General features: G+C 39.7%; 1 protein-coding gene across 2 annotated transcripts; it reads right to left on the reverse strand.

Annotated features, from left to right (window-relative positions):
• Positions 1-1,973: 1,973 nt before the first annotated feature.
• Positions 1,974-12,503, reverse strand: ppp2r2aa (protein phosphatase 2, regulatory subunit B, alpha a). Of its 2 annotated transcripts, none has more exons than XM_061071174.1 (10): positions 12,214-12,503; positions 11,751-11,828; positions 9,811-9,908; positions 9,506-9,671; positions 9,201-9,313; positions 8,684-8,861; positions 7,546-7,710; positions 6,548-6,717; positions 6,306-6,397; positions 1,974-5,635 (listed from the first exon to the last, which is right to left on the reverse strand). In XM_061071174.1, the coding sequence occupies exons 1-10, from the start codon at positions 12,218-12,220 to the stop codon at positions 5,356-5,358; spliced, it is 1,347 nt and encodes a 448-aa protein (XP_060927157.1). In that variant the 5' UTR covers positions 12,221-12,503; the 3' UTR covers positions 1,974-5,355. The 2 variants fall into 2 exon arrangements, with proteins under 2 accessions (XP_060927157.1, XP_060927156.1); XM_061071173.1 differs by lacking the exon at positions 12,214-12,503 and adding an exon at positions 12,032-12,108.
• Between the last annotated feature and the right edge of the window lie 696 nt (positions 12,504-13,199).

Raw genomic sequence — 13,199 nt, forward strand, 5'->3', positions numbered from 1 at the left:
TTTTTATTTTATTGTATTGAAATGTATTTTATTGTATTCAAATATACCGGCTGCTATGACGACTTATTTCCCTTCGGGGATGAATAAAGTAATCTATCTATCTATCTATCTATCTATCTATCTATCTATCTATCTATCTATCTATCTATCTATCTATATTATTATTCTTTGTTCCTGTGCTTAAACTGCTCTCAAAGCCACAAATGGAGGTTATCATGCATGATTTTTATTTCAAAACTTTGGGAAACTTGTTAGCTCCGCAGAGATGCCACTATGAAATATATCAGAGCTAAACTTTTGGCTGTATCCATTTTTAGAATTGTAGTTCTCCGGGGGCCCTCTCCATTGAGTCTGATGCTTATTTTGAGAGAAAAGTTCTGGAATGAGCCTTGAAGTCTTACTTTTCTAACTCGCTCCCACGGTCCCAGTTCTTAAATCGAACCTGTGCGTTGGGCAAAGTCTTGGGATTCCGACAGGGTTTTTATTTCAGAGATAGGGCTTATTGTTTGAACAATCCCACGTTGTTGGAGGGCTTCGCTAGGTGTCTAAGTAAATGCATCAAAGATCCATGATGTCTTTATTTAGACAATTGCAAACGTCAAAGATTTCCCCCATTCAAGCAGGCCAGTAGACTCGCTCTTCTGTCTGAGTCCTCCCAGTGTGAGGAGGGTTTGAGCCCTGATGACAGTAATAAAGCTGACCCCAGTCCTCTCCTGTCACTCACTCCTCACACACATCCTCTACCGTTACTGACAACTCCTTAATTCATTTGTCATTGCCGCTACCAGACATTTTCTTATGTATAAATACCTGAAACATTGACGCACCTTTCTATTATGTTGCAAACTGTATCTTCTCAATCAATGTTGTAAATACCGTTATTTTGCTGATGCTCTGTTATACGCGGCATATATTGCACTGTGTCTCTCTCTGAGGTTTCTACATTTGTTTCTTCAATATATCCACTGAGTGCATGGTTAATCCAAAAGCATAATCAAAGTGTCCTTGTGCATTATGAACAGCTTGATGGTAAATTAACTGATGCATTTCCACAGTACTGTGAAATAACAGGCAGTAGATCATATAATCATACATTTTAAGAGCAGCTGAACAGAAGAAGATCACGAGTGACCCAATTGGTTCGAAGTGGAAGGAGCAGATGCAGACTAATCATTAAACAACTGCAGACTTATATACCATGATAGAACTAATGGATGGATTGGATGCACATCAGGTAGTTGAGATCAGAATATATTGGAGCAACAAGCAGTTATAAGGGATTTGCAATTGTAACTTCATTTTGACTCAACATGTTTTACTAACAGCAGCACTGTCTGGCACCACTGCAGAGATTTGAAAATGTTTTGTCTGCCTTGGTGATAGGTCCAAAATAAGCCTAACCATGTTTTGAAAATATTTTTTTTAATTTAGGCTTAGGTTTGTCATTCAAAGGCCAACAATAACATGGATTACTGCCTCTGCCAACCTGTGATGTTGCAGGAAGTGTGGTCATAATCTCCCCTCCTGTTCCTAAGTGTTCCTCTTCCTGTTGGTGTTGAATTACGGCCAGAAAAGGGATTTAGCAGAACATTGACATCACAGGGAAGTCAGCCATCAACCTTTAGACATCACATTTGACCTCTTTCTTTCTGTTAGACATTTGCTTTAAATTGTCATAATGAGCACGTCCATTCGTGAGTTATAACCAAAAAACATTTTGTGACCTCAAGTTCAAGTGAACACTAGAGAAATTCCCACAAGGCATTCCTGAAATAGCTTGCTCAGGAGAATGGGAGGGACAGACAACCTGGAAACATAACGTTCGGCCTCAGCTGTCACTGATGCAGAGGGATAAACATCCTCATCCCCCAAATTTTGGTAAAGCTTCTATTTATCTGATCAGGTTATTTTAAGTTCTATACAAAAACCACAGAGAAACACATTCAGTTCAGAAATCATGTTCTTTGAAATACTTTTACTTTTCATCTAAATTGTTCTTTATTCCATTTGACAAAGACAAACCAAGCTGTACAATGAACCATTTATACTGATCACCAAAGCTCTCCTACAATCTTTATTCAAGAGCCCCTTGAAAGAAATAAACAATACAAATTAATGAAATTCACAAAAATAAAAGTGCATTTTGCTCTTGTGATACATTAGACATGTATATAAAAAAAAGTCATTACTCCAATTTAGACCGTTTCCTTGAGATTTAATGATCCTTTACACTGTATGAAGGGCAAGGTTCATGTTCCAAAGCCATTACAGAAAACTTGAATGTAAAAAAGAAAAGTATCGTCTACCATGATCTACCTCTGAGTAAGGCAGTTTTCCTGAGAAGCTGCCGGCTTTGCAGGTACAAGGTTTGATCACGGAGCAGCAGTAAATTCCCCTGAGCAGTCTCCTGTCTGGCGTGCCAGAAAGTTCAAGAAACATACTTGATTATATTTCCTCTTTAATGCTATAAGAAAGGCAATTTGGGTTGTTGTGAACATCTTTGTGGTTTATACCATAGCGTTCAATAAAAGCTATGGAGACATGAGGGGAAAGTGAAAAAGATTGGTTTGTTTATTTTGTTGCCATGTCTGCAAAGATGGGATGTTGGAAAAGCCAATGAGAATATTTACTTAATAAAAGAAAACTAAATTCTGATCTGTTTAACCTCTCTGTATAGATTTTTGCATCTTCAAACATTTCTCTCCACAGATGTATAGAACAATAATAACTCAATAGTGAGTGAGTGAGCAAACGCTTCATTTATATGAATGACAGGCCAAAACTTTTGATTGTTGACGAACTGACTGAATTATCTTTGACTGTGGAATGGGACAAAGGTGCCACATTATACAGGTTTTTTACATATATGACACAAGGCAAATAACTTGAACCACCCTCACACAATCTTGCATCAGACAATAAAGAAAATAATTTTTAAAAGGTTGCAAGAGAAAATGAAAAAAGCCAAGTGTCTTATTAGGACTTAACCCAGAGCCCTGAGAGAGAGACAGTAGCTTAACCTCACATTTGGAGATGGGTAGTTATTTTGAAAATCAATTCTCCGTGGTAGGACTGACACATAATTGTGGCCAGTGGACCTTCATGCACTGAATCAATGGCTTAAGCGATCACCAGAACAATGTAATGAAGTGAAAAGTGTTGCTCCAAAGTAAAGTGGCAGCATATGACCGAAGCATAATGCAGCAGAGAAACAGCCGAGTTAATTTGCTCAGTAGTTGTTAATGACATGTTTGATACAATAATTGTCCGCAAACTAAGTGCTTCACAGATTCTCCTTTTTAAATAAACACATTTGTATAGGAGAATTACCCCTGCATCACAGGAGAGAGAAGACATTTCACCAGTCAGTAAGTCATCCTAGTCAATTGACTTGACTAGCTTTAGAGAGAGCTTGATTTAACAGTTTTAATATTAAATGTTGATTAAAATGCCTTTCCCCACTTAGGCCAACAAGGACCCCTTCTTTTCACAGCAAGCAAAAATTATTCATAAACAGAACCATGGCACAGAAACAGAACATTAAGATCTTAATCATCTCAGGATATATATCTGAAGAGTCCAAATAAGTTCTACCCAAACAGTTACAGTAAGCCAAATTTAAAAAATAAACTGTTATAGTGCTTGTCACTACGGAGATACTGACACCTGAAAACACTTTTCTGTGGACATCCCATGTCACAAAAAGTCTCTCGCTCTCTAATCAAATACCTGCCAGAATTAACAAAACGTCCCAAAGTCATACAGTCAATACGAAAAGGCCACCTGACTGTCAAGTGACCTTCCATCTACAATCAGTCTGAGATAGACAGCTAAAGAAACTACAGTGATCAGACTGTAATCCTATTGCTTTCATTTATACAAAAATAAATCAGCTATAGTGGTTATTCTTCTTTAATCAGGTACGGTACAAAACATCATAAAAAAAACAAAACTCGACAAACAGAAGATCCAGGATGTAAAGCGATCAATCTACATGACATGCTCTTTGTGGGGAAGCTGATGGAGGCGCTCAACGATGTTGCCACTAACCACAAGAGGATCAGGCCACAGCACGCCACGTTTAGAAGCTTTTGTCCTGAGCTTTAATGGTGGTCCCCACATGTGCGAGGGTGTGCGATCTGACCACGGCACCTTTTCTAAAAGACAGTTTTAAACGATTCTAACTTCAGAGTGAAGAGGACTAGTTACTTTGGCATGATCAGCCCCTGTTCAATTTCCAAAAACACAATGCCAGACAAGCATACACCATTATTGTGTCTATGTTAAGAGGACTACATAAGACTTCTTTTTAAATGTTCTAGCTCATTCACAAGAAATTACACATGCATTCCTGTCCACAAGTTTAAATAGACCAATCCAGCTCTCAGTGAACGTTTCGTCAGATTCTGTTAATGCAACTGAGACCAGGGAATGTTCTGCAAACCGGATTCTGTTCAGGACACTCACTACAGCATCTCAGTTGTGTCAGAAACTCTTACACTGGAGACACATTTTTAGAAACATACCTGTTATTAAAGGGATAAATTGAAGTTCATTATTTCCTGCATTAAAAAGGCAGATTCTACTCTTCATTATCAGATGTTATTGTAGCTTCCTTGCTTGCAAATGTACTACTTCAAAACAATTACTTTGACATAATCATCCTAAATGCATCTCTTGTGGACATTTGAGTTAAGATTTGACTTCTCTGCTTTATATGCAAATAAACATGGCCATCATTTGTGAACATAAAGTTTGCGTGAACTTGGCAAAAAGACAAATATTTGGATACGGAGTGTTGACAGCTTGTATTAGCAGAGTTTCAGGTCAGTGTGAAAAGGAGCATGGTGACAGATAAACAGAACTTCCTTTTGAAAATAATAAAACATGTTAGCTACAAAAACTATTGGACAATTGGTAGCTATGACATACAAATGAATCATGTCACAATGGCACAAAAGAATAAGGGAACAAACTAACCAAATATCTGTGTGTGTGTGTGGACCATGTTTTCCCTTTGGTTTGGGATGTAGTGGAGTTGCAAACAGAAACTTGGTGAATGGAGTGATTCTAGTGGAGGAACCCTTGACACCAAGTCCCAAAGTCTGGTCTCAGATCTGCATGTTTATGTTAGGTTAATGTAATACACATGAAAAACTTGCTTGTGGGAGTCAGCTTGGATGTACTGTGTTAATGCCACTGTTTGTTGTTGAAAAAGCTCAGAACCTAAATAACTAGGGGCAGATCATAGCAAGACTTGGGGATTTAGTCAAAGACAGACGGATGTTTGTTTTGCGTGTGTATCAGAGCAGTGGGGCTCAAGCAGAAACTGGGACCTGAGCGATTCAACAGATGCTAGTTGAGTTTTTCCTGGAATATGTACAGATTGTTGGTGGTGGCCACAGCAATGATGTTGTCCAAAGGATGCCAGGCAGTGTGGAGGATCTTCTTGTTAAAGTCAAGACTGTCAACACTGATCTCATCCTTTTTGCGCTTCCCACCTGTGCTCACTTTGCGGGGTTTCAGGACCGATCGCGGCTTGCTGTTCTCCCGTGACGCCTCTAGGGTCACGTCCTGCCGGTAGCCTCGGTCAAACATCCGGAAGAAGTTGTTGTAGGAACCCGTCATCACAACGCTGCAGAGAGACAAGGTATGACAGATCACAATTATAAAGAAAAATAATAATTCTATGCAAGACTATTCAGAGCATGGACAGAATACTCCTCTCCCACCCACACCACATCATGTGCAGCCTTATGCTCTGCAGGGGACAGATAACCTCAGTATGTGATAAGACCAGCGTCACTGGGTACATCTTCAAATAAGGGTCAGCCCAAAACATGGGCATGCATCATACATGTTGAATGTGTGAGGGAAACCAAATATGATGCATTCAAATTCATAAAATAGTTCTCATGAAAGTGAGTCTGACTCACCAGACGAAGACTTTTACAAGTCTTATGCTGCATTCTTCTCAACTTCCTGCCTTTTTCCAAAATACCATTCAATTCTAAACAACAATCTTTAAGCTAGCAAACGACTCTGTAATTGCTATGTTGTCATCAAGTTTAAACAACAATTTGAATCATTCATTCATGTGCAAATCCTCAACTGAAACAAGTTATTTTCCCCTGACACCATGTAGGAAGGGACCTGCCTGAAAGACATTAATTGATTATAAGAAATACAAAAGAACCCAAAGCATTTTGCTGCATAATGATAATTGGTGCAACCTGAGCATTCTCCAGCACTGACAGCGATGTGGAGATAGATCGGTCAAAAAAAAAAGAAAAAAGGTTGCTCACCTATCGTTCCCGTTCCAGCAGCATTCAAACTTGTCGAAGATGCAGTCGTTCTCATAGAGTGAACACAACTTACTCCTGAGATATTCATGCACCTGGTTAAAAAAAGTAAAGAACAGTTGTGCAAGAGTAAAATAACATTACTCGACACCTGGATATTGACATTAGGACTTCAGTGAAACACTCCCCTCTTGTGGAAAAACAGTAAACACATCTTTTGTCTTGGCACGGCAGCAGTTACACACCTGATATGTCTCTACTGGTCTGCTCTCCATGTTGAGATCCCAGATTTTGACAGTCAGGTAGTCTCGGGTCATCATATAGCGTCCACTGTGGCTGAACTTTACATCAGAGATGGATGAGATGATTTCAGAAAAGAACGAGCGATTGTTCGGATCCTCTGGCTCTTCAAATACTTAAAAAAAGAAAAGGATATATGACATTATTTTACCCCCCTGACTTCTACTAAATACAATAACAGACTACACTTTTTTTTAAAGCTGTGTAGAATTTATTGCAGAAACATTGTAAAGATGCACTGTACGAAAACCATCATACACATCATGTTTCCACAAGCCAGCTTTGTATAAAATTGAAAAAAGTCAAACAAACAGTGATAAGAGAAACAAAGACACTCCCATAATTCTCTTTTAAACTCTATTTGTTTATTGTGCTGCAACTCAAATTGTAAATTTCTAAAGCACTCCTTGTGCAATCATTTGCCATGCCTCCCTCTCCCCTTTCCAAAGGATGTTTTGATTAAAGCTTACATTTTTTTTGGTAAATGTTGTAGTTGAAATGTTATAAAAGCTATTTCCCAGATTAAATATCTGGGATTTAAAAGCATGTGGATAGATAAGGATACTACCTTCATAGAATTACAAATAAGTCTCGTTTGTAGAGCACTTTTATAACACTTACAATGTAACTTACACATGAACAATAAAATAAGATAGGATTATAATTAATTTAAATAAATTTAAACTCTGAAATAAATTAAATTATAAAAAATACATTTTAAGAAGGGATTAAAATGCAGCTTTGCATATGGCATGTCTAATGTCATCTGGTAAGTCAATCCAGAGTTTAGGTTTTTTATATGCATTAAAGCAGTCTTTCCATTTTGAGAGAGAACTTAGACATTTAAACCTATTTCATTGTGTATCATCCATTTTCCTTCAGCACACACCTCAGAGTACAACTGCTCCCCTGCAGGCACACAGCATGACATAAATTGGCTTACTTTTGGCGTGGTTGTCACACAGGGCTGATGCCCTCATGTCACACAAACGAATGGTGCCTTTGCTGCTGCTGTAGACAAAGGTGTTGCATTGGTTGGGGTGAAACTCAGCAGCTGTGATCACCTCTGTTAACTCCTCCATATTGGCTGGTTTAATGTCAACAATATCTGAAGAAGGGAGGTTAAGGTCAAGTGGCTTAACAGACATTTACACAACTTAAAGAGACACTTCCAAAATATGAATCAGACAAAAAGGTTTTGTTACAGGGCTAGTACACACAGACTGCAATCAGAATTTCCCCCACATGTTTTAAGTCAAATAATAAATATTTTTGCGGGTTAATACGGTTATAAGAATATTAAGTTTGAATAATTCTGCCTGTGATCACGTATTCAGATAATCTACAGTACAAACATCAATAACGGCTTATTTTGGGAATGCACGCACAATGGTCGCATTTGGCCGTCGCATAATTCATTCTACCCTCATTAGAGATTTAGGACCTTTCACATCTTTAGTCAGTGCAATGCAGGAAAACATTTTCAAAATGTAACTTCTTCAGGGTCAAACATATACAACATTTCATTTATAGAGTAACTACAGTATGTTCAGAAGTTAAAATCATTACTTTGGGGACATCTGGTGGTATTATTAAATATCACAACAATTAATGTATTTCAACAACACAAAAATGTGATCCTTGCTTGCATGGTTTATATAATAAAACTGTTGAATGAATTGACGATGAATTTACAGACATGGATCAGAAAAGGTGTCCTTATGTGCAGTGAAGTTCAGTTTTGCAGCAGGGACAGTCTGACTTTATCCAGTTTGATGTGGGTGGGTAAATGAACAGGATGTATGCAAGGTCACATCATAAACTGACAGTGAGTCAGATATTTATGTTCTCGTAAAATCCATCAGAAGTTTGAAATGTTTTCATTGTCAATTCATACCCAAACTACAAATGAACATTCCCAAGTAAGAGGCTACTGTTTAGAGACTTGAAGGCCCAGTAATCAAAAACATAAAAATTCTTTGGAATGTCCTGAGGTGCTGCATTATCTCCACCACAGAACATGAAAACTGTTGTGATCTGTAAAAGATGATGTAGCATACAATTAAACAACAAAAGGATACTGAAGCTGCGATCTGTGATCTCCAGATGCCAGAGATTAACGCGCAGGTCATCTGCAGACAGGTAGGTCTCACAATCACTGTTGACTGAGATTGAGTTGATATGATAAGTGTGAGCATTCGAAAACACTCGTCTAGGGCTGGCTTCCACCATCAAGTCCATGGGCCTGAACACTGGTACCTGAGGAGAGGAGCAGGATTAGGATCACCATCAAATGTGTTTGCATGTGTATTTTTAAACCTGTGCTTTCTTTAATAAGACATGTGGATGATGGCTGGATGACAGCATGAATCAACATTTTGACAGAAAGTGCTGCAATGACTATTTTCATGTCGTTTGCAACCAAACAAATCATCACAGTTTTAATTCACTACCTTGATTTCCTGCTTTAAGTAATGCATGGTAAGCAAGTTAATACTTTTTGCTGTCGCTAATTACAAATCTGACATATAAAACATGTTTTAAAAAAAAGAACATGTTCAACATTATTGGGACAGTGTTAAAGTCAATTATACACACCCGTAGTGATGTGACAGTGTTGGGATCTATGTATCGGCCATCTTCTTCCTTCAGATTGTAGCCCTCTGGTCTCTTGTCACGCTCACTAATTTTCCACAGTTTTATGGTTTTGTCTGCCAAAGTCAAAGAGCAGAGTTCATAAAATATTATCTTAAATAACAAACTGTGTTAATTTAGATTACTTGCTGCCAAACGAAGTCTACAGCAGCCAGTCGGGAAAGATTGCAGTTTAAAAATAGCTCATTATCACCAATTAATTATTATTTCAGTGAATCAGTTTGCTTAGAATCAGATGGTTTAATCACCATTTGTAGACAAAAGGAACTGTGCAGCGTTTTTCTGAGGCAGCCATCGAATCTTGTTGATCTTCTCCTCAATCTCAAGGCTTTTCAGGTAGTCAAACTCAGGCTCATGGCTCTGGAAGGTGCTGTAAACATTGTACTCTCCTTGGCACTGTTGCTGATTCTTGCTCTGAAAAAGAAAAACAGACAACCGAAAAGAGTTAAGTTCAAGACCTTTACCGTCAGCAGGAACCAGCATTTCACCGTAGATTCTGAATGAAATAAAATGTGCAGCCTTAACTTTAATCAGATGAGTGACCAAAACTTACCTCGGGCTCCTGCTGAAAGATGACAATACGACCTCCCTTGTCCCCAGTGGCTAGCAGCTCCCCAGAGTGGTTGAATTCAACCGTAGAAATTATGTCAGCTGTCAATAAAGTTGTGAAATTAGAATCAATCAAATCATCTATTTTTTTTAATCTACCCTAATTTTAAAGGTCACTTCTGAGGGGTTTTCTATTTGAACGATTTACTTCCTCCCAAATGATACCTGATATTTCTCCAACAGATATATCAATATTGTATGTTTACTGACGTTTAAAAAACCTATGAGGTGAGAAAACATTGTCAACCACAGTGAGAACACAACTGATCAGTGGTGTACATGTTTAAATACACAAACACTACAACGGGGTAGTGCACTGAAACTTGAAGATGAGGTGGAAACCAATCTTTTCTGCTATTCAGTGCCTCTCAAAGACAAGCATTCTCATCAAATCCTACAATACAACAATCAATCCCTGTTTACTGACTCACACTATTCTGAGCTAGAGCAAGCCTTAATATAGACTATGGTGTTGTTCCTCTCGTAACACAGAACAAAGTGCCTGGGACTGCCTGACTCCACACAAGCTCACAGATAAAAACTAAGTGAAGCAGACTATTTCAGTAGATCTAAAATAAAAACTGCAACATTACTGTCGTGTTTTCAGCGTATGTACGGCTATGTATACTATTGACACAAGGAGAGGCTCACATTTATTTATTTGTTCTCAGGCAAAGCTTACTGTCAACAACCGTGCCATCATAATGTACTGTAAACATAGGTGTATAGGGCATTTGTGAATTTACTAATTGGACAATAGAATAAAGGGTGATTAGTCATTTTTTCACTTTTGGTCTTTCTGCTTATATGGATACAAAAACTACAATGAGTATATATGAGTATATATATAAGAAAAAACTCAACTAGCTTGTGGGGATACATTTCTACTTCATGAGCAAATTATGAGCATGGAAAGGTTGGTGGTCATAGTACAGCACTGATTGCTGTAGGTAATGTCTGCTCTATCGAAGGCATCAGTCACGGTTTTGGTAGCAAGCATGGACTGGTCAGTAGAGTCTGACGAGCCATAAGTGCAAACTTGAAGATCACTTTGGCTCAAAATATCTGTGCGGATATGAACTCCTGTGAACGATTTAAGCTCCCCCCCCCCCCCCAACCTGTGTTGTAATGCATCCAATACTAAATCCACTATTGATAAGAACTTCTGTTTGCAAGAAACTAGGTCAAAACATTCTGTCAGGACACTTTCCTCCCAGGTTTTTTTTAATTTCATACTGTGATGCTTTGATCACATTGCAATTACAGTCACCTCTATTGTTATCGGTTTGCAGTATATGTCCATTTCCAACCGCATGGCTAAATACCAACAGAATCCAGGTAGTTCTCCTTTTGACTTGGCTGATCAGACCCTTTAGTTCTAGGACATTCATGCACTACGAAGCAAATCTGAAGTAGAAGTCAAGTAAAATGGTTAGTCAACCAAATAACGTGTTGAACTTACTTCTTAATAGCAAAATGTCCTCGTCTTGCAGAGTTTTAAACTTGTAACTTTTCAGTTCTAATATGCATTGCACTCTCAAGCCTGCAAGCATTAAATAACACACACTGGCCTAATATAAACGAGGGGGGCCATAAAAGTAGTGGCTGTTGACAGTTTGCAGCAATTATGTCAGAAATAGAAAGTTTGACCAGTCTATAACAGGCCTACTGGACTATGAGCAAGTGTCACACACCACTGACCCTTTTACTCCAGTGCAGACAGACTGGTGCTCACAAATAGCCATTAGTCATAAAGCTTTTCATATGTATAAATACCTCAAACCCTTTAGCATTGAAGCTAACCCAACAGAGGCGTACACAGGATGCCCTACAGACAGCTCTCTGGGGAAGGTCTTCAGGTCGGTGGTCACCACATGGACTTACCTTCTGCGACATCGTCATCTATGGCTCCTTTGACTTGAGAGAAGCACCACTGCACATCACTGTTCCCACCACCGGCCCCTGCACAACACAACAACACACGTTTCAACACAACAACTTTACACGCGTTAGCTCGGTGCTACCTAGGCTAATGAAAAGGTCTTAAGTGACTTGTGCTAACAGAACGAGGCGGTGTGTAACTTTTTACTTATCACATATTGTAGTTGGAGGAACTACCTATTGAGGGAGATACTTTAAACTTGTTTGCTGTAGCGAACACTCACTTTCACGCTGACAGTGACACACATGCACTAGCATCTTGGAAGTATCCTAGCTTGTGAGTTAGCCTGCGCTGGTTCACCACAACACAGGACACGAACCCAGCATCTGTGCCTTACGGGACGGACACAGCAGAACAACAGCGACCCCTCGGACACGACCACCGTGTGAGCTCCGGAGCTTTTACCTGCCATGGCGCGGACGGAGGGGGTCTCTGTAGCGGGCTCGGGCCCTGGACTTGGGGCAGAGCAGCGCCGCTGACCCGGGTCGGTCGGGCGGTTCTGACCGGGGAGCAGCGGAGGAACGAAGCGGGGAAGTGGTGCTCGGAGCTCGGCTCGCCGCACAGGTCCCAGTCCCCGGGCGACTCAGACGTCCCGAAGCAGTTTCCGACCGAGGAAAGTGAAGTAGAAACCCGAGTGGTGGCTTTCAGACTTTGCTCTGTACTTTGAGGTTTCCCTCGCCTCTGCCTCTCCCAGCGTTCACACTTTCAAAATGGCGCAAGTCGGGCGGCGCTCGACATCCTTCACCGTGAGGGGGCGGTGGCGGGGCAGCACCGGGACATTTGAACCCGGCTGGCTCTCAACCGTCAACAACTCACTGTACCCACCCCCCCCCCCCCCAGGACCCTTGTTTACAGCACGTTTCGACCCCAATAGAAATCCAAAAGGACTTTTTTGGTGAAAACCCTTTAATAGCTTGAACCCCCGCCCGTGTGCGTTGTGGCAGTGGAAAGAATCGAGCTCACCCGTGCACGCACTGTGAATTCAGCAAAAGTGAAGTCAGAAAACTGAACTAGATTAATTACTTTAATTTCACTTTAACTTAAACTTACATCATATGTAATGAATACAAATCATAATGTTTCAAATAACGTTCAATTACTTGAATTCAATTAAAAATTTGATATCAATTGATTTCTTTGACAAAAACAAAATCAATTTGGATGTTTGATGTTTATTAGGCCTCAGATATTAGTAACATCCAGACTCATTGTTCTGACAACATATGAGAATAAACAGAACATAAAGGCACTTCTGGGGTCACCTGCCAGACATCCATCAGTTCAGTTAAAACACCAGTCTAAAGAAGTCCACCTCAGTTTATAGATGTGAAGAGCTAGTGACAAATGAACCGCTCCCGTCGGCCCGGCCCAGATTTACCCACAAACAGCCC

This window comes from Limanda limanda, chromosome 5 (assembly GCF_963576545.1).
Source record: "Limanda limanda chromosome 5, fLimLim1.1, whole genome shotgun sequence".
Lineage (NCBI taxonomy): Eukaryota > Metazoa > Chordata > Actinopteri > Pleuronectiformes > Pleuronectidae > Limanda > Limanda limanda.

What these genes read in the sequence shown, in the direction of transcription:
- ppp2r2aa (XM_061071173.1), bottom strand. Translation starts at nt 12,065, where the DNA reads ATGCTAGTGCATGTGTGTCACTGTCAGCGTGAAA. An exon ending in GATCACAGATCGCAGCTTCA is followed by an intron (nt 7,711 to 8,683) that starts GTATCCTTTTGT and finishes TCCCTTCTTCAG; the next exon opens with ATATTGTTGACATTAAACCA. An exon ending in TGCTGGAACGGGAACGATAG is followed by an intron (nt 5,636 to 6,305) that starts GTGAGCAACCTT and finishes GTCTCTCTGCAG; the next exon opens with CGTTGTGATGACGGGTTCCT.